The sequence below is a fragment of the Zalophus californianus genome, chromosome 15 (genome assembly GCF_009762305.2).
Source record: "Zalophus californianus isolate mZalCal1 chromosome 15, mZalCal1.pri.v2, whole genome shotgun sequence".
NCBI lineage: Eukaryota > Metazoa > Chordata > Mammalia > Carnivora > Otariidae > Zalophus > Zalophus californianus.
The window spans coordinates 55,701,838-55,720,114 of record NC_045609.1 but is presented as its reverse complement, the minus strand read 5'-3'; the positions used below and the strand labels follow the sequence as shown (position 1 = coordinate 55,720,114).

The 18,277-nt window shown below is 41.9% G+C and overlaps 1 protein-coding gene across 9 annotated transcripts in view; it reads left to right on the top strand.

Moving 5' to 3' along the window:
• The first annotated feature begins 3,984 nt into the window (after positions 1–3,984).
• ALDH18A1 (aldehyde dehydrogenase 18 family member A1) overlaps positions 3,985–18,277 on the top strand; it is a 39,654-nt gene continuing 25,361 nt past the window's right edge. For 2 of the 9 annotated variants that reach the window (XM_027596662.1, XM_027596655.1), the window contains exons 1-3: positions 3,986–4,359; positions 7,377–7,492; positions 15,345–15,568. In XM_027596662.1, the coding sequence (XP_027452463.1) occupies positions 7,405–7,492; positions 15,345–15,568 (312 nt within the window). In that variant the 5' untranslated portion in view covers positions 3,986–4,359; positions 7,377–7,404. Of the gene's footprint in view, positions 4,360–4,521; positions 4,729–7,376; positions 7,493–15,344; positions 15,569–18,277 lie in introns of those variants that run through there. The other 7 variants (XM_027596664.1, XM_027596658.1, XM_027596657.1 and 4 more) reach the window with 6 other exon arrangements.

Sequence of the window (18,277 nt, the reverse complement as noted above, 5' to 3'; positions counted from 1 at the left end):
ATATGGTAACTCTGTACTTAACTTGTTGAAAAACTGCTGAAGTACTTTCCAAAGTGGAAATCCCAGCAGCAGTGTGTGAGTATTCCAATTCTCCACATCTTTGCCAACACCTGTTATTGTCTTTCTTAGTTTAGCCATCCTAGGGGGTGTGCAGTGGCATCTCGTGCTCTACCATGCCCTTTTAAACCCCAGAAATCAGCATATCTGTTCATCTAAGACAGGAATACCTCAAGTGTTCTCTTCCTCTCTACCTCTCTGCTAATTTAATTAGCTTGTAAACCAAATTTCCATTACAAGACTACTTAATATACCTTAAATAAGATTTTATGGTTATCTCTAGTCACTCTCCTTGTAATAGACCTTCAATACATTTTTTAAACCATCTATAGAACAATGCAGTCTTCTTAGTTCCCTCCCTTTTATCTATACAGGTTATCAGCTCTTTGACAGTAATTACTGCACAAAAGGTCTGTATTGTAACCATGTATTCAATTTAAGGAACAAGTTTTATTGTAAAGGGGTATGTACAATTTGAATAGAATGAAATTGAAATCCTAGGCAGACATTGCAGGTGTGGAGAAACAAGTACTATCAAAAGCTTTTTGGGTAATTATAAACTGGTAGAAACTTGGGAGAGAAGGGCAGATAACTATTTGATAATATGTATCAAAAACCTTAAAAATGTTCACAAACTTTGTTCCAACAATTCCACTTATTGGACATTTTCAAGGAGGGAAAAATATCCAACAGTGGAGAATTAAATATAATATATCCATAAATTGCAATGTTGTACAACCACTGAAAATTGAGTAGACTTACCTTAATTACAATATGGTCTATTTTTAAGTGAACACAACAACTACAAAGTAGGCATATATTCTGTGATCTCATTTTTTTTAAACAAAATCTATACATGTACACTTAGGCAAACAAAAAAGCCTAGAAAGCTAGCATGCCAAAATGCAGATTTTTTAAAAAATAATAAGCATTCCTGATTTTTATAATCACAGAAAATAAAACTATATTTTGAAGAAAATATATGCTCTCCAAAAGGAACCTCCCTGTTCAGTGTATGTAAGAATGTTCTATATTTATGAGTAATTTCCCTTTTCTGTTGATATATTTATTTGGGATTCTCGGCCTGTCTTTGGAATCAGGGGTTCTGAAATGCCAGTCACATCATAATCTTCTGTGGTACTTTATAAAAATGCTGATTTCTGGGCCCTACCCCTAGAGATTGATTCACTGGTGGGAAAAGGAGACTCTAAGAATCTGTATGTTTAAAAGGCTTTCCTGGTACTTCTGATGTGCAGCCTGGGTTGCAAAACTATAAAGTGATGTTGCATAGTGCGGCTGAAATGGATTTCATTGAAAGCATCTGTCCTATCATTGCCAAGTCATGTGATATGTCCACCAGCCTAGCCTACTGCCTTTTCTCTAAGAATTCCCATCACTCAGAGTTCTGCCAAGGGTGGGCCCAGCCTCCAGGCTCACGTTACCTGCATGATCCTGCCTCTCCTTGCCACAGCTGACCAGTCCAAAAGTGGAGTCCTGGACCAAGTTAGGCCAGTAAGATTTTTCTCTCCTAGGACTTTGGAACTGGGACTAAGACGGGAAGTCAGTCAGGAGCCAGCACTAACTAAGGATATTTGAGGGCTGAGGAAGCCATTTTCCACCAAGTGTTCACTGATGAAGAGCCTACCTTAAAAGGGGGAAAGAAAACATGTGCAGAGAGAAGTGTAAATAAGACATGCAGAGAGGAAGGGTAGTTTTGGTTCTCAACTTCCAGTGCCTTGTACCCATCTCTCATGAGATTCGGTTTTACCTCTTGCTCTTGGAGACTGTAAGTTACTCCTTCTAGTAAATTGCCTTATTTGAATGTTTATCATCAATCAAAGAACCCAAAACTAAGATAACTTAAACCAATACTCCATAGCATGTAAAGAAGTAGTCTTCAATCCTGTATTCCTATAGCCCAATTCTAAATAATCCACTTTCTATGTGACTTTCTAGTCATGGCCAGCTCTATTTCCATTTGCTGAGACAAAATTTAGGTCCCTCCAATAAAAAAAAAAAATCATTTTTAAAATCATATGGAGGAAGGATACCATGGCTATTTCTTCTATTTCTGCAGAGACACAAACTAGCTTTTATTTCTGGATTTGGTTTCTCCCAATCCACAGTCACATATCCCACTCCTTTCTCCTCACTGGTGGGGTAGAATATTAATAGTAAAATAGTAATAAAAAATAACAGTAATAAAATAGAAAATGCACAGTGTTAAAGGATTTCTATATTCCTCTTAACCCCTATGGAATAGACAAAGGCCGTCTTATTAGTCCATTTCTTATTTGAGAAATCTAAACCCAAAGGAATTAAATTCATTCATTTATCAAATATTTATTGTCTATTATGTGCCAGGAACATACACTTCTCTACACTCAAGAGCTTATATTCTAGCGGGGAAGGCAGACAAGCAATTACCTAAGGCGATGTGTGGTTTAAGAGAAGAACTAGGAAAGGATTTCCCAAGTGGAGAAGGCCTGTCTCTAATGGCTTTGGCTATCCCCACAGTTACCTAGTTTGTTCTAAGTTCATGGTGAGAATCTTAAAAGCTGAAGTACCAGATGAAACTTACTGGAAAGCACTTCTATTACTTTTGTATCCTCCAGCCTACCTCAAACCCAAACAGCTGACAACTCAACCCATGTTCAGTGTTCCCATCGTTCACCTCAAAGAACTCCCTTCATCTGTTTCCTAACTTAATATAGTACAACATCACCAGATTTGCAAGTATCCCTCTTCTTCTCTTACCACCATCCCCACCAACTTTGAAGTAGTAAGTGATGTCAGCTCTCCCCACTTTATGCTCCCCATGCCCACTGCTGGAGCCTCCTTTCCAGTCATCATTTCTTAACTTGGGCCTTTGCACTAGGCTAAACAGCCCCCTAGCTTCTACCCTTCTTAACTGATTTCAGACACACAAATCTCATCATTGTGCCATTCCAGTACTTAAAAGTCATGGTTCTCTATCTTTGAGGTTGACAAATTTCAAGCTCTTTGGTGTGGCACAGAAATCCTCTTGCAAGGTGGCCCCCCACCAAACACCTCTCCTGTCATGTCCCGCATGCAGCCTCTTCTCCTAGGACCATCTGATGTCTTTGCTTATTGCATCTTCTCTTCCTCATATGATCCTGTTTCCCATTTCTAGGTGAACGACTTATTTTTTGTCCTTCAAAGTACAATTCAAATGTCTACTCTCTTTTTAAAGCCTTGCCTGAATCCCTAGGCACCCCTTCCTCTAGCATTAATCGTATTGCATTGTAATCATTTGCTCACATATCTGTCTCTCCCATAAGGCTGTGAATTCATTTAGGGAAGGGATGATGTCTTCCTCCACATCTAGGGAATGCCTGGCACGTAAAGTAGGCAATGTTAATGAATGAGGCAATGAATAAGAAGGCCCAGCAATGTTCTCAAGAAGAGGAAGACACTTTGTCACTGACCTCCAGTCAAGTGCTGTGCAGCTCCCCGCCCCCACACTTGCTCAGCCCTGCCTGTGCCTATACAAAACGTGCCCTCTGAGGAAAATACAAGTAGGAAAGAGGGAGGAGACTCTGAGTTCTAATTTTAAGGGTGGATCTGCAATCACATTTGGAATAGTTTCAATTGTCAGGGATTAAATACAACTTTTTTTTTAATACAACTATTTTTAAATGCAATACTCTCACCAATGTGCTTGCCGAACAAGAGTTGGGCTGGGACCTTTGGGGAAACCTCCAGACGACTAGGGGGTAAATCATTTTATCGCAGTGACAAAATTTTCGCATTTAAACAGCAGAAATTTGCCGAAAGTGTAGATTCTGTAAATACAAGTATGTGCAAGTTGCACCAACCTATTTCTGAGGCGCGCCTGGGATATAATGCTCAATACTGACAGACACACCTTATGGAATCTACCAGCACCTACGGGAGCTAGGGATATTTCCCGCCTCCCCGTGAAGCCTGGTGGGGCCCCTATCCCCTAGCGGGACGTGGACGTGCACCCCCAGATGTCGAGCCCCGCCTCCCTGCGTCTGCCCGGGACTGGGCGGGCGGGGCCCGCCACGTGGAGCTCAGACCAGATTCTCCAAGGCGCCTACGCTGTTGCCGCGGCGTAGCTCCGGCTCGGCCCTTCGCCCCACGTCAACAGCGGAGGCTCCGCGGCCTGCGTTTACACCAACGCCGCTGACGTAACGTCATCTTGCGGGACGTGGACGGAAGAAAAAGGAGAGTAAGCCGGCGCCAGAATCGGTCCGGCGTGGAGTGCGGACGAGGCGGCGGGCCAGGGCAGTGAGGTCGGGCGGCGGCGTGAAGCAGGTACGCAGCGGGGATGGCGCGGCGCCGGCGCTTCCGCGGGGGCTAATGGGGCGCGCGGGCCGCGGCGGAGGAGGGGGTGCACGCTGGCCCGCGGGCGACCCCGGGGGTTGCTGGGGGGCCGGCCGGGCGGGAGGCTCGCGGCGACCGGTGGCGGCCGGCTGGGCGGCCCAGGTCGCCCTGGCCGCCCTTGTGGTCCCATACGCCCGGGCGGGGAGGCTCCAGGGTCCGAGGGGCTTGGGGCCCCTGACTTCTGCGGCCGCCCTTGGTTACTCCCACGTGGAGGAACTGGTCCAGGTGGAGGCCTCAGGGCTCAGCGGACCCCTCTCCGGGAGTCCAGAGTCAGCTTCCAGTGCATCTGCCTCGCTGCTGGTGATGTATCCTGGTTTATAACCGGCCACACGCCGACTCTCAGCAGCCTGTGTGTGGTCCCCTGCGCTTCCCCACGCCCCCTGGGCTTTCGTGACCCTCTCTTTCAAAAACCAGGCCCCCAGCAGCGGGGGAGTTCGCTCACGACCGCCCTTTGCAGTGTGGCACACGGTCTGTGAGTAGTAGTACCTCCGTGGCACAGCAGGGAGCACCTAGACTCCCCCGCCCCCCATCATTATTCCCTTCTCTCTGAGGCGGCGAGATTTATCACACCGTCTTTGTCTTTGAGTAGTGAACCATATACCAAGCCTGTGTTTCTGGGTGAAGTTTGTTGGGACTAAAGTTCAGTTCTTTGTCCAAATCAGTAAGATAAAGGCATTCTGTTTAAGACGAGTAAAAGAGGTACTTGAGAAATGGCCTGAGTCAAAACATGGAAACTTTTTTTTAACCGACGGCACTTGAGTCTAGACATACACATACCCTTTGCTCCCTGGAATCAGCTGTCTGCTTTTTGAGAGCATAATAAACTCTGGCAGGAGAACCATTCATTGCAGTCAATCAGAGGTGTGGTATAGGGGGGAGGGCAGGAAGGCTTGGTTTCTAGGTCGGTCTTGAACCTGACAAGTTAGTGACCTTGAACATTCAGAGCTTTCACTTAGATAAGAGAGAGGTAAGCAATCAATAAGTATATTTCGTGATTATATCCATCAGAGAATATTTATTGAATTCTTATGCCTGTGACACATTCTGAAGGAAATAGAAAGTTGTAGGACATCATTAGTGCCTAAAAGAAGCACAGCTGACATTTGTTGAGCATCTGTTGTACCCAAGATTCCATGCATTGTCTCATTTAATTCTCACAATCCCGAGAGGTTCTTCCTGTTACCGTCCCTGATTTACAAAAGACGAAACTGAGGCTTTGAAAGATTCAGTAACCTTCCAAAAGGTACACCGCTAGTGTAGCAAGCCCAGAGCTGAAACCCCAGTCTGTCCAACTCCACAATCCATGTTCCCTCTCCAGTGTACTATGCTGTCAGTGGGAAATTTATAATCCAGGTGGAAAAAGCTACAGTAACACATAAACCAGTTAAAAGCTAACCTATAGGATTATATCCAACTTTGAATGCTAGAGCTGCTGAGAAAGTTTTCATGAAGGAGACAGAACTAGAATTTTAGTGTCACAATTTGATTCTTTTACCCTCTTGGCATTCCTGTTAGAGAATTCATATGTGAATAATTGCTTAGCAACAATTACTGAAGGAGGGATGCCTGGGTGCCTCTGTCGGTTAAGCATCTGCCTTTGGCTCAGGTCGTGATCCCGGGGTGCTGGGATCGAGTCCCGCATCTGGCTCCTTGCTCAGCGGGGAGCCTGCTTCTCCCTCTCCCTCTGCTGCTCCCCCTGCTTGTGCACACGAGCTCTCTCTCTCTCTCTCGCCTTCTCTCTGACAAATAAATAAAATCCTTAAAAAACAAACAAAAACAATTACTGAAGGAATGTATATAAGCAGCACACAAAGACCATGGGCTTATGTCCTCCTTAAATGTTATGCAGATAATTTTCTCTTGGGATCTTCCAGACTGTCACAAACTCAAGTCAACAAAGACAGCACTTAACTCTTTCTGTTGCCTATTGGATACATATCTTTTACAGCAGATGTATCCTGCCAATCTCTTCTCTCCCCTTTCTGTGCCTTTGTGCAATATAAATTGAAGAGCCATCATGCCACTCCTTGTTTCTCTTCACTATGGGGCTAACTGCTAGTCTTTTGAGACACATTTAAGAGGGTTGGAATATATTCACCAATCCATAGAGCAAAAGTTAAAAAGAAGCTTGCAAGCAAAGAGGGTGCAGTGTTTTTCTTATCTTGTGAAAACAGCAATTTCCCTGTAGCATGAGAGCTGCAATAATGAATGGCTTATTCTCCATGTATATATAGGAGGGAACCCCCTACCTTTTTGTGAAATAAACTATTCTTTATCTAAAGCCTCAAGTTTGACCCAGGGCCGGAAAATGCCCATAACCACCATATTCCCAGCTCGGGTTTTTAGCCATGTACTCATCCTCTGTGGGATATGCCTATAGTCATTTAAGATGCCAACCATTTGCGGGCATTTCACTCCTTCCAGGCATGCAAGAGTGTGCTTTAGATTCCTGTGGGCAGCAAGAAGAAAGATGACAGTAGCCTCTGGCCTTTCCATTCTTGTGTCAGCCTGGGTCAGACATTTCAAATATGTGGTTTTCAGACGTCTTTGGGGAGGTGATAGCAGGAAGGTGGAGATGGCCGCTTATTGGATGTTGGATCTGTTTGAGACTCCCTAATGGTGTAGGAATTGTAGTGAAGATTTAGTATCCATACAGAAACATCATACTTTAACTTTTTTGTCACTTGGAATATTTATAATCCTTAATTGCCATTTGCTTGCATAAAAACTAAGGAGGTCCTAGGAAAGGAAGGATAGAGGTGGGACCTGGAAGGAGCCATTTCTTGTCTCTCTCTTTTCTATATACAGAGCAGGTGGGAGTGTCCCTAATACAAAGGAGTTTGGAGCAGAAGAGTCAAGCTTTTACTCTGAGAGTATGAGGAAGTGGAAGAAAATAAAGTTAATTGCCTGTTATTTTCATTTTCATCTTTTAAAAATGCATTCTACAGATACTTTGATCATTGACTACATCGCAGCATGTTGAGTCAAGTCTACTGCTCCGGGTCCCAGCCCTTCCGCCAGCGTCTCCTGCCCTGGGTCCAATCCACAGCCCTCTCCAGATCTCGTATGTACCATAGGAAACTTAGAAGGATGTGGGAAGTTTGGAAGTGTGTTTCAAGCAAGGTTTTAAAGGAGAAAAAAACATAATTTGGCAGAATCGGACAAAGACAGTAAGCAAGGGAAGCCTTGCTTCCAGCCAGTGGTGAAATGTTCTGAGTGTTTGTATTTATCAATAAAGTGAAACTTCTGGAGGTGATAGCTTTATGGCATCAACTATGGTGATGGTTTCAGAGGTATATGCTTACAGAATCATCAGGTTGTACACATTAATTTTGTACAGCTTTTTGTAAGCCTAATTAATTTAAAATTAAAAAATTTTTCAAGTAAGATGTTACCTATATTTGTTTTCCCAGTTTTTTACAGGCTATTTTTGTTCATTTTTATTGTAGTTAGTTTTAATTTTGAGACCATTATAGATTCATGTGCTATAGTAGGAACTAATACAGAGAGATTTCTTATGCCCTTTACATGTTTTTCCAGTTTCTCAATCCAGATATTGACATTGATATAGTCAAGATAAGGACATTTCTACTACTACAAGATCCTTCACTTTTCTCTTTTATGGCTGTCCCCCTCCTCCCCATTCCTAACCCTGGCAACCACTAATCTGTTCTCCATTTCTATAATTTTGTCATTTCAAAAAATGTTATATAAATGAAGTTATACAGTATGTGATCTTTGGGTTTGGGTGTTTTTACTCAGCATAATTCTCTGGAGATTCATCCAAGTTGTTGTGTGTATCGGTTGGTTCCTTTTTTTTTTTTTAAGATTTTATTTATTTATTTGAGAGAATGAGATAGAGCATGAGAGGGGGGAGGGTCAGAGGGAGAAGCAGACTCCCCGCTGAGCAGGGAGCCTGATGCAGGACTCGATCCCGGGACTCCAGGATCATGACCTGAGCCGAAGGCAGTCACTTAACCAGCTGAGCCACCCAGGCACCCTTGGTTAGTTCCTTTTTATTACTGGGTATACCACAGTTAATGTAACTATTGACCCATTGAACGACATCTGGTTGTTTATTTCTTACTGGTATGAATAAGGCTGCTATGAGCATTTGTGTATAGGATTTTGTGTGGACAAAGTTTGCATTTCTCTGGGATAAATGCCCAAGAAGTTCAGTTGCTGGATCATATGGCAGTTGCATGTTTAGTTATATAAGAAACTACCAAACTGTTTTTGCAGAATGGCTGTACCATTTTACATTCACCCCAGCGGTGTATGAGCAGTCTGCTTTCACTTCATCCTCATCAACATTTGATGTTGTCACTCTTTGATTTTAGACATTGTGATAAGTGTGTAGTGATACCTCGATGTGGTTTTAACTTGCTTTTCCCTAATGGCTAATAATGTTGAACATCTTTTCCTGTGCTAGTTGGCCATCTTTATATCCTCTTTAGTGAAATGTCTCTTTCTCATTTTTAATTAGATTGTTTTTTTTAACCTTTGGATTTTTAGAGTTCTTCCTCTTCTAAATACTAGTCCTTTACAGGGGAGCCTGGGTGGCTCAGTCGTTGGGCGTCTGCCTTCGGCTCAGGTCATGATCCCGGGGTCCTGGGTTCGAGCCCCATATCGGGCTCCCTGCTCGGCGGGAAGCCTGCTTCTCCCTCTCTCACTCCCCCTGCTTGTGTTCCCTCTCTCGTTGTGTCTCTCTCTGTCAAATAAATAAAATCTTTAAAAATAAATGAATAAATAAATAAATAAATACTAGTCCTTTACAGATATGTGGTTTGAAAGTATTTTCTCCCAATTTATAGCTTATCATTTCATTCCTTTAACAGGATTTTTCACAGAGGAAAGTTTTCTTATTTTGATGACATCCCATTTATCAATATTTTCTTTCATTGATTGTACATTTGGGGTCAAGTCTAAGAGCTTTGTATAGCCCTACATCCTGAAGATTTCCTCCTATGTTTTTTTCTAAAAGTTTTATAGCTTTACATTTTACATTTAAGTGTGTGATCCATTTTGAGTTAATTTTTGTATAAGGCGTAGGGTTTAGGTCAAAGTTCATGGTTTTGCCTGTGGACATCTAGTTATTCCAGCAGCATTTGTTGAAAGGCTGTGTATCATGTTTTGAGTGGCTGTCTCCTTGATAGCAATTAAATCTTACCAATAGTCTGTCTCCAGACCTTATTGTAAGAGAATTTGCTTATCAACTAATGAAGCTTATCATCATCATCATAATAGAAAAAAATCTCCATTTCCAAAAATTTCTATTTCCCATTCACATAAAGAATATAAGAGAGAAAAGATCAAGGTCCGGAGCCAGGGGCTCTGGGTTTTAAAATTAGCTGTGCTACTTACTTACTAAGTAACTTTAGTGACTTAAAACAACTATAGATTTAGGTAACAATTTTATGTTGGACCGGGCTCAGCTGCACAGTGGTTATGTGTTTGTGTCAGAACTCTTTGGCTCAGGGCTGATTGTTGAGGGCTGGGCGACCTCTGCTGGGATGATGGATCATCTCTGTTCCATGTGGTCTCTCATCCTCCAGCAGAATAAACATGGCTGCTTCATAGGATGCTTTCGGGGTTCCCAAATAGAGCATGCATGGAAGCCACAAGGCCTCTTGAGACCTAAGCTCAGAATTTATGCAGTGTTACTTCTGCTACATTTTATTAGTTAAAAGAAGTCATAGGGCTGGCCCAGATTCAAGGGGTGGGAGAACAGATTCTACCTGTTGGTGGAAGAAGCTTCAAAGTATTGTGGCCATTTTTGCAGTCTGGTAATGTTAGCAAGTTACTCAGCTTCTCTGGCCTCAGTTTCCTTATTTATAAAATGAGTCTAATAATAACACCAGCTAACTCATACCTAACTCATGAGACTTAAGTCATGAGAATTCAGTATGATGACAGCAATAGTGGACACTTTTTTTTTTCTATAATATCAGCTAATATTTATTGAGTGTTTATTTTGTGCCAATTTTTGTTCATGCATCAATTAATTTTGCCTTATGAGATAGGTAAGGTAACAGCAAATAAGCAGAGGATTGAGATTCCAACCCAGATAGTCTATTTCCAGAACCTACACCTGTCCTTTTGTATATCCTCTGCCTCTGTAAAAGATGTGTGAATACCTAACGCAGCTCTTAGTATATAGTAAGTATTCAGTATTTTTATTGTTATTGTTTATTCTTATTAGTCTCATTCACAGAAAGAGGTATTTTCTGATCTTTTCTCTAGATTTTTCAATTTTTGTATCCAGATTTCTCTGGATTCTGGAGCCTTAGAAAGGCCAAGTGAGAAAGCATATACATATAAACACAGAAGGAAATGGAAGGCCAGGAAGGGAGATAGAAATCCTGTCAGGGTCCTCTCTTGTTCAGGCCTGGAACACAGGCTCATTGATTGCTGAGCATAAGGACTCTGATGCTGAAAAGGTAACAGACTTCTCCTTTGGAGTACGGTGCATGGCATTTTTGAGGAATATGGACAACCCTTTTCTCACATACATACCTCTCATACTAACCAGGAGGAGATGGCTTTTCTGTGGGACTTAGAGCCTAAAGGTTCCCTAGAAGATGGGAAGAGATTGCCCCTCCAGAAGCCTTGGTTTTTTCCTAACTAATCAAGGCCTTCTCAGTCCTCAATATGGACTCTAAAAAGTATGAAACACTGTAAAACATTAAAAAAAAAAAAATGCCCCCAAGAAAGATAGGATCAATCTGGGAGTAATACAGGTTCTCAGCATTGTTGAACAGGAAGCCCAAAAAGCGCTGGATCCCATAGAACTCTACCTGGGGCTGGAATCCACTGGATGTAACTGATCCTTTACTTGTTTGAAACCTTATTCATAGTTGTTTCCTCTTGAACCTTGTCAGCCCTGATCTGCTGTTATCCATTTGCCTATAGCCAGAATGACCCTTGACTGCCTGGCACCCAGGTGTGTTGGTATCTTTGCTGATAAAGACTGTGGATCAGGAGCCTATTTCATGCTAACTTGGCCTGCTAGATTCTGATTGGTTTCTGCCATTTGATCACCTGGACTGACATACTTGCCACTATCTGTGTCTTACTCTGCTCCACCCATGCTTAGCACTCTCCAGGACAGGACAAGGCCTGCAGGGACAGGAAAGAAAAATGGCTATCAGGCCTGGTCCTGACAGCTATCAAAGGGATACTTGGTACTTAGGTGTAGCTCTGAGCTTTGCAAATAGCCACCAAGATCCCAGGTCCAAACCCTAGGGGAGTAAGTCTCTCCCTCTACCACCCCTCTTTCTATCAGGTCAGTGAGGCCAGAATTACTATGTACATAACTTTTAAGCTTAGACTGAGGTGTATATATTGCTTATAATAATATCACTGAAGACTGATGAACTTACTGAAGAAAGGGAACTCTCCACAGAACTTAGCCCCAACAACAAACCAGCCGGGTAGTCCCTGGGATTCCCCCAGCAGGAAGAGACAGCCCATTTGTGGGTCCAGCAAGGGTGCCAGGTCCCAGTTCCATCCCAGATGATGGACTGACTTTGTGCAAGGAACTGGACTGCAAGCCTGTTGTGAAAAAAAGACCATATCATCCTTGTATCTCCACAAACCTGAAACATAATCACTTTTTATTTTTATTTTTATTTTTTTAAAATATTTTATTTATTTATTCATGAGAGACAGAGAGAGAGAGAGAGAGAGAGAAGCAGAGGGAGAAGCAGGCTCCCAAGGAGCAGGGAGCCCGATGCGGGACTTGATCCCAGGACCCCGGGATCATGACCTGAGCCGCAGGCAGACGCTTAACCATCTGAGCCACCCAGGCGCCCCATAATCACTTTTTAAAGTGGTCATTTAAGAGAGGGAAAAAAGGACTCTTTACTGCTTCATTAAAAATATTCATTCTAAGAGAGGAGGGGGGTGGGGGGATGGGTTAGCCTGGTGATGGGTATTAAGGAGGGCACGTTCTGCGTGGAGCACTGGGTGTTATACGCAAACAATGAATCATGGAACACTACATCAGAAACTAATGATGTAATGTATGGTGATTAACATAACAATAAAAAAATTTAAAGGAAAAAAATACTCATTCTAAGATTTGTGTGTGAAGGAGGCAGGGAGGAGAACACACAATGATCTTCCGGTCCATGAGAATAAGATTCTGCTCACTTTACCCTCCATTGTTACAGCATAGAGAAAACAATAGAAGCTACATTATAGTTAGAGGAGTTAGTGGTCAGGAGTTAGAGGTAGTGGCTCTAGAGAAATCTGGGAAATCTGTCTGTAAATATAAAGGGAGGTGATAATGGTTGATTTGAGTGGAGGAAGTTACTCTGCAATAGTACCAGTGTAGAATAGTGGCTTGGAATGATTACTATAGTGATTCATTCAAATATTTATTAATTGCCTGTAATGACACATAGAGAACTCTTTGAGGAGGAAGTACCTAAAGTTTGGTCCCGCTGAAGACCTGATACTCATCTTGACTTGCTTCTTGCAATCAGGGAATCCCTCCAAGAGAAGGTCCATTTGTTGTGAGTGAGACCATCCATTAGCAAGGCCTCACCTGCCCCTCTGCCTGGGCACTCTTTCTGCTGTATCAGTTACAATTAGGTCAGGTGTGTGTAATAAACTCCAAAATAATAATGGCTCAAACAGGATAGAAGTCTATTTCTCTCTCTTTTTTAAAAAGATTTTTATTTTTAAGTAATCTCTACACCCAGTGTGGGGCTCAAACCCACAGCCCTGAGATCAGGAGTTGCATGCCCTACCCATGGAGCCAGCCAAGCACCCCTCTCTCTCTCTTTTAAAAGGAACCTGGGGTTCTCTAAGAAGGGAGGCAGTCCAGGGCTTTCAGAATAGCTCTGTGAAATCATTAGGCATCCACACTCCTCCTTTCTTGTTACTCCAAAGTTCTTGATGTTTTCCTTGTAGTCTAAAATTGTTTGAGCTCCTGCCTCATACCCATGTTCTAAGCAGCAGGATGGATGAAGGGAAGAAGGAAGGGAAGAAGGAAGCACTTCTCTTTTGAATGAAATTCTTAGAAGTCCCACGTAACATTTTCACATGTATATCACTAACCAGAACTTAAGTCCCATGCCTAGCTGCACAAAGAGTCTGAGAAATGTAGTCTTTTGACTGGTGGTGGTGTGCCCTGCTCAAAGTAGAAAAGTCTTCATTTGTGAGAGAAAGGGCTAATGCATAATTAGTAAGCAGCCAGAAGGAGGAGTTGGACCCTTGAGAAGTGGCTGACATTCAGCTTCTACTGTTTTACTTTAGGCTTTATGTACTTTTTAATCAAGACTATGTATACCTATATGTGAGTGTGTGTGTGTGTATGTGTGGGTATATATACATAGATAATATTTGCTTCCTTAGAAATCCTGTATAGTATTGCAAGAAAAAAGAATCAGGAAAGGATTGCTTAGAGGTAGATATCCAAAAGGATTGAAAGTATCGGACTCCAACATTCCATGTCCTTCAGAAAGCTATCCCGTTTTTTTAACCATTGTTAACAGAGATCTGGAATCATGCTATCATGTCAGAGAAAATTTGTAGGTGGATTAGTTATGATTTTTTACTACTCATACCAATTACTTCGCTGTTTATTGTCTTTGTTAGTCAGGCTCACTTTTTATAGTGGTGTGGTTTCTTTAAAAGCACATTTTTTTTGATGATAAAAGCAGTGTATTTTTATTACTTAAATTTCGAAGACATAGACAAGAATAAGGAAGAAAATTGAAATTACTTGTGATTTCATTAATCACAATGAAACATTAACATTTTGATTTATTTTCATCTTTTTTCTGTGCATTTAGACACATAGGAAACTTAACATGAGCATTTTCCTGTGTTATTAAAAATTATGAAAAAGTTAATCCTGCCTTTTTTGGATATTTACTCTGTGATTTTTCCTGTTATAAATAACACTGATGAACAGCCTTCTGATAAATCTTTTTGTTTCCATCTCTAATTAGTTTCTTAGAATAAATTTCCGAACAAAGAATTACTGGATCAAAAGACGTGAACATTTTTAAGACTTTTGATATATTTTGCCAACTTGTCTTGAGGAAAGATTGTTTTGTTTAACTCTTCACAGTGTTTGAGTGTATCTGGGACCTGTGTACTGGGTGTAATACTAGAATAAGAACATGCTGGATATACTGGCTTTTGATTTACTGGTTTTAGTCAGTTAAAAATGATAAAACTATTTTTCGGCTAAACTGGTTAATATTATATGTGTATCTTTTTATTTTTTAATTTTTTTAATTTTTTATTGTTATGTTAATCACCATACATTACATCATTAGTTTTTGATGTAGTGTTCCATGATTCATTGTTTGTGCATAACACCCAGTGCTCCACACAGAACGTGCCCTCTTTAATACCCATCAGGCTAACCCATCCCCCCACCCCCTTCCCCTCTAGAACGCTCAGTTTGTTTTTCAGAGTCCATCGTCTCTAATGGTTCGTCTCCCCCTCCGACTCACTCCCCTTCATTCTTCCCCTCCTGCTATCTGCTTCTTTTTCTTTTTTCTTAACATATCTTGCATTATTTGTTTCAGAAGTATAGATCTGTGATTCAACAGTCTTGCACAATTCACAGCGCTCACCATAGCACATACCCTACCCAATGTCTATCACCCAGCCACCCCATCCCTCCCACCCCCCACCACTCCAGCAACCCTCAGTTTGTTTCCTGAGATTAAGAATTCCTCATATCAGTGAGGTCATATGATACATGTCTTTCTCCGATTGACTTATTTCACTCAGCATAACACCCTCCAGTTCCATCCACGTCATTGCAAGTGGCAAGATCTCATTCCTTTTGATGGCTGCATAATATTCCATTGTGTATATATACCTATGTGTATCTTTTTAATGAGAAATTTATATTAAATATTTTTCTTTTTTCTTGCATTTGACTTTGGGAGCTACAGATCGTGTCCAGCCTTCAGCCATCAGACATGTTCGTTCTTGGAGCAACATCCCCTTTATCACTGTACCCCTCAGTCGTACACATGGCAAGTCTTTTGCCCACCGCAGTGAGCTGAAGCATGCCAAGAGAATCGTGGTGAAACTTGGAAGTGCTGTAGTAACCCGGGGGGATGAGTGTGGCCTTGCCCTGGGGCGCCTCGCATCTATTGTTGAGCAGGTAATTGCCAAGATGGAAGATTCTGGGGAACAAAAATAATATGGAGTTTTTAAACTGTCAGTTCAGGTTTGTTTGGTTTTTTTCAACCCTGATTTTATCCCTAACCCATCCTAACCATCAGTTCAGGTTTATCAGCTTGTAAAAATAATTTGAGTACAATAGATGTAACCCAATCTGAAAATTACCTTTCCAATAAAGGTACCAATGGATCCAGCATCCCAGGGCAAACAAAGGGGATGTCAAGGAGTAAAGTTGATTTCATGCAGTTCATCCCTCAGGCTTCTTAGTGAGAAGGAGCTGTATATATCAGTGATTCTTAATCCTGGCTACACATTAAAATTGTCTGGAGGGGCCTAGAGATTCCTAGGCTTCACACTCAGTCTCTGGGATGGGGCTCAAGCACCTGGATTTTTGACTGATATGTTGAGTTGAGCACCCAGGGTTGAGTACCCAGATGGATGTTTGTGAATATTGAGCTTTTTTTGTTCTTGTTTTGCTAGGCCTTTTTTTTTTTTAGTTAGGCCAGTAATATTGAAATAAATATGAGCTATCATTGCAAAGATTTTCCAAGTTCAGATATTTGAAAGGATTCAGAAGACTCCATAGAGAATACCCATATAAGACTTTCATTTAAAGGCAGAGGATACCAGGCAGCAAGAGAGAGAGTGCAAGCAGGCATTGGGGGTCTGAGAGACATCTATGCACAAGCACTCCAATGTCTTAATTTGCACAGGGACCACAGTCTGTCTCCAGATCAAATTACTAAGAGATCTGTGCAGGGAATCTTACCTTTGCAAGGGCTCATAGCAGAAGTTTCCAGTGGGGACTTTATGCCCCACTGGCTATGCGAGCAAGCAGGGCTGACTGTAGACTATCAGTAAAGAAACTGACCTTCAGGGGTGACATGGGAGTTTTAGACTTCAAACATCATATTACAGATCCCACTCCCTGTCTTTGCCAAGAGCAGGTATCAGTAAACTTTTTTTTTATGAAAGTCCAAATAGTAAATATTTTAGGCTTTGTAGGCCAGATGGTCTCTGTCTCAGCCACTTGTCTCTACCATTGTAGCACAAAAGTAACCATAGACAATATATAAATGAATGGGCATAGCTGTGTTCAAGTAAAACTATTACAAAACCAGGTGCAGGTGAGATTTGACTCTGCTGATATTTATAAAAGAGAGAGACTTCATTGACGTGTAACTGCCTGATGGAATGACCTACTTTATTTCCCATTCTCCCTGGTGAGACCACCACTACTGCTTTCAAGCTTACTTCCTCCCTGGCCCACCAGCATGTCATACTCATTCCTTTCCTTGTCCCCCACCTGGAATTCACTCTTAGAGCCTCCTCTCCGTCAGAACCCCTTGGTTGCACAGCTCCAGGGGCACCCTTCACACCGTGTACTTAGCAGCAGTTGCAAATGCTCTCAGTCCTGGAAGCCCAGGCTGAGTCCCAGCTCTCTCCGAGGAGGCCTCAAGAATAACTACACTCCGATTTGACTTCCCCATCTTTGGACCTCTCGAGGAGTCACTGTCATTTGGCAAGCTGAAAAAATTGGAGCAGTGTTATAACTGATTAGATCTTTTACGTTAAGGAGTTATTGAAATGTTTTAGGTTTTTTGGATGTATGCATATATATTCTGTCTTTTAGCAATTCCTGCTGAAATATTTGCAGATGAAATAATATGTCCGGGGACTGGGATTTGTATTAAAATAATGACGGGGCTACTGTACAGGCAGTACTAGAGACTGGGAAATTGGCATTAGAGATAGTTGTTGAAGCTGGGTGTTGGGTACATGGCGATTCATAATACTGTTCTTAACACTGTGGTTAAGCGTGAAATTTTCTTTTTTTTTCCTGTGGTACATTTGTTACTATTTTTTAAAGTAAGTTATTTATTCATTCATTCATTCATTCGTTTGTTCGTTCGTTTTAAGTAATCTCTATACCCAGCGTAGGGCTCGATCTCACAACCCGAGATCAGGAGTCGCATGCTCCTCTGACTGAGCCAGCCAGGTGCCCCAAGTATGAAATTTTCTATGATAAAAAGTTATTTTTCAAAGTCATGATTCATCCCAAGTGTTTGTGAGTTCCTGAGCCAGCTTCTAGGGCTCAAACATCAAGAGGAATGGACATACTAGGAATATGGACTCTATTTGCAGCTTGAATCTTTGATTCTTTCAATGTAGATCTGTCCAAAGTAGGGAACAAAGTGACCACAGCTGTATCTGGGCAGACAGAGCAGAACAGGGTCAGCATCCCTTGGTCTAGCTAAAGTGACCCATAGGATCAGTATAACTCAGAAAGAGCCTCAGTCTTCCACATCATGCCTTAGAACCTGAGAAGCCATCTGCTAAGTTTACATTGCAGTTCTTAGCTCCAGACTTCTTTTTCTGGAACTGCTAGACCTTCTGCATTATAGACTCCCACAGATACCATCAAGTGCTGTGGATGTGAAAGCTGCCTGCACACCAGAATCCCCTTATTCAAAATTCTGATCTCTGTCTATTCTCTATTTATCAGATTTGAGTAGCATGTAGGGATCTGTATTTTTACCAAACAACCTGGGTGATTCTTCCAGAGCCAGCCTAGTGCTGGTCCATAAACCGGCATTTGGGATCCACTCAGTCATCTACCCTACCTGAGTCTCTTGTGAAGAGAGGAAAGAGATGATACAGTGACTCATGCCTTTTCCTTCCTCAATGT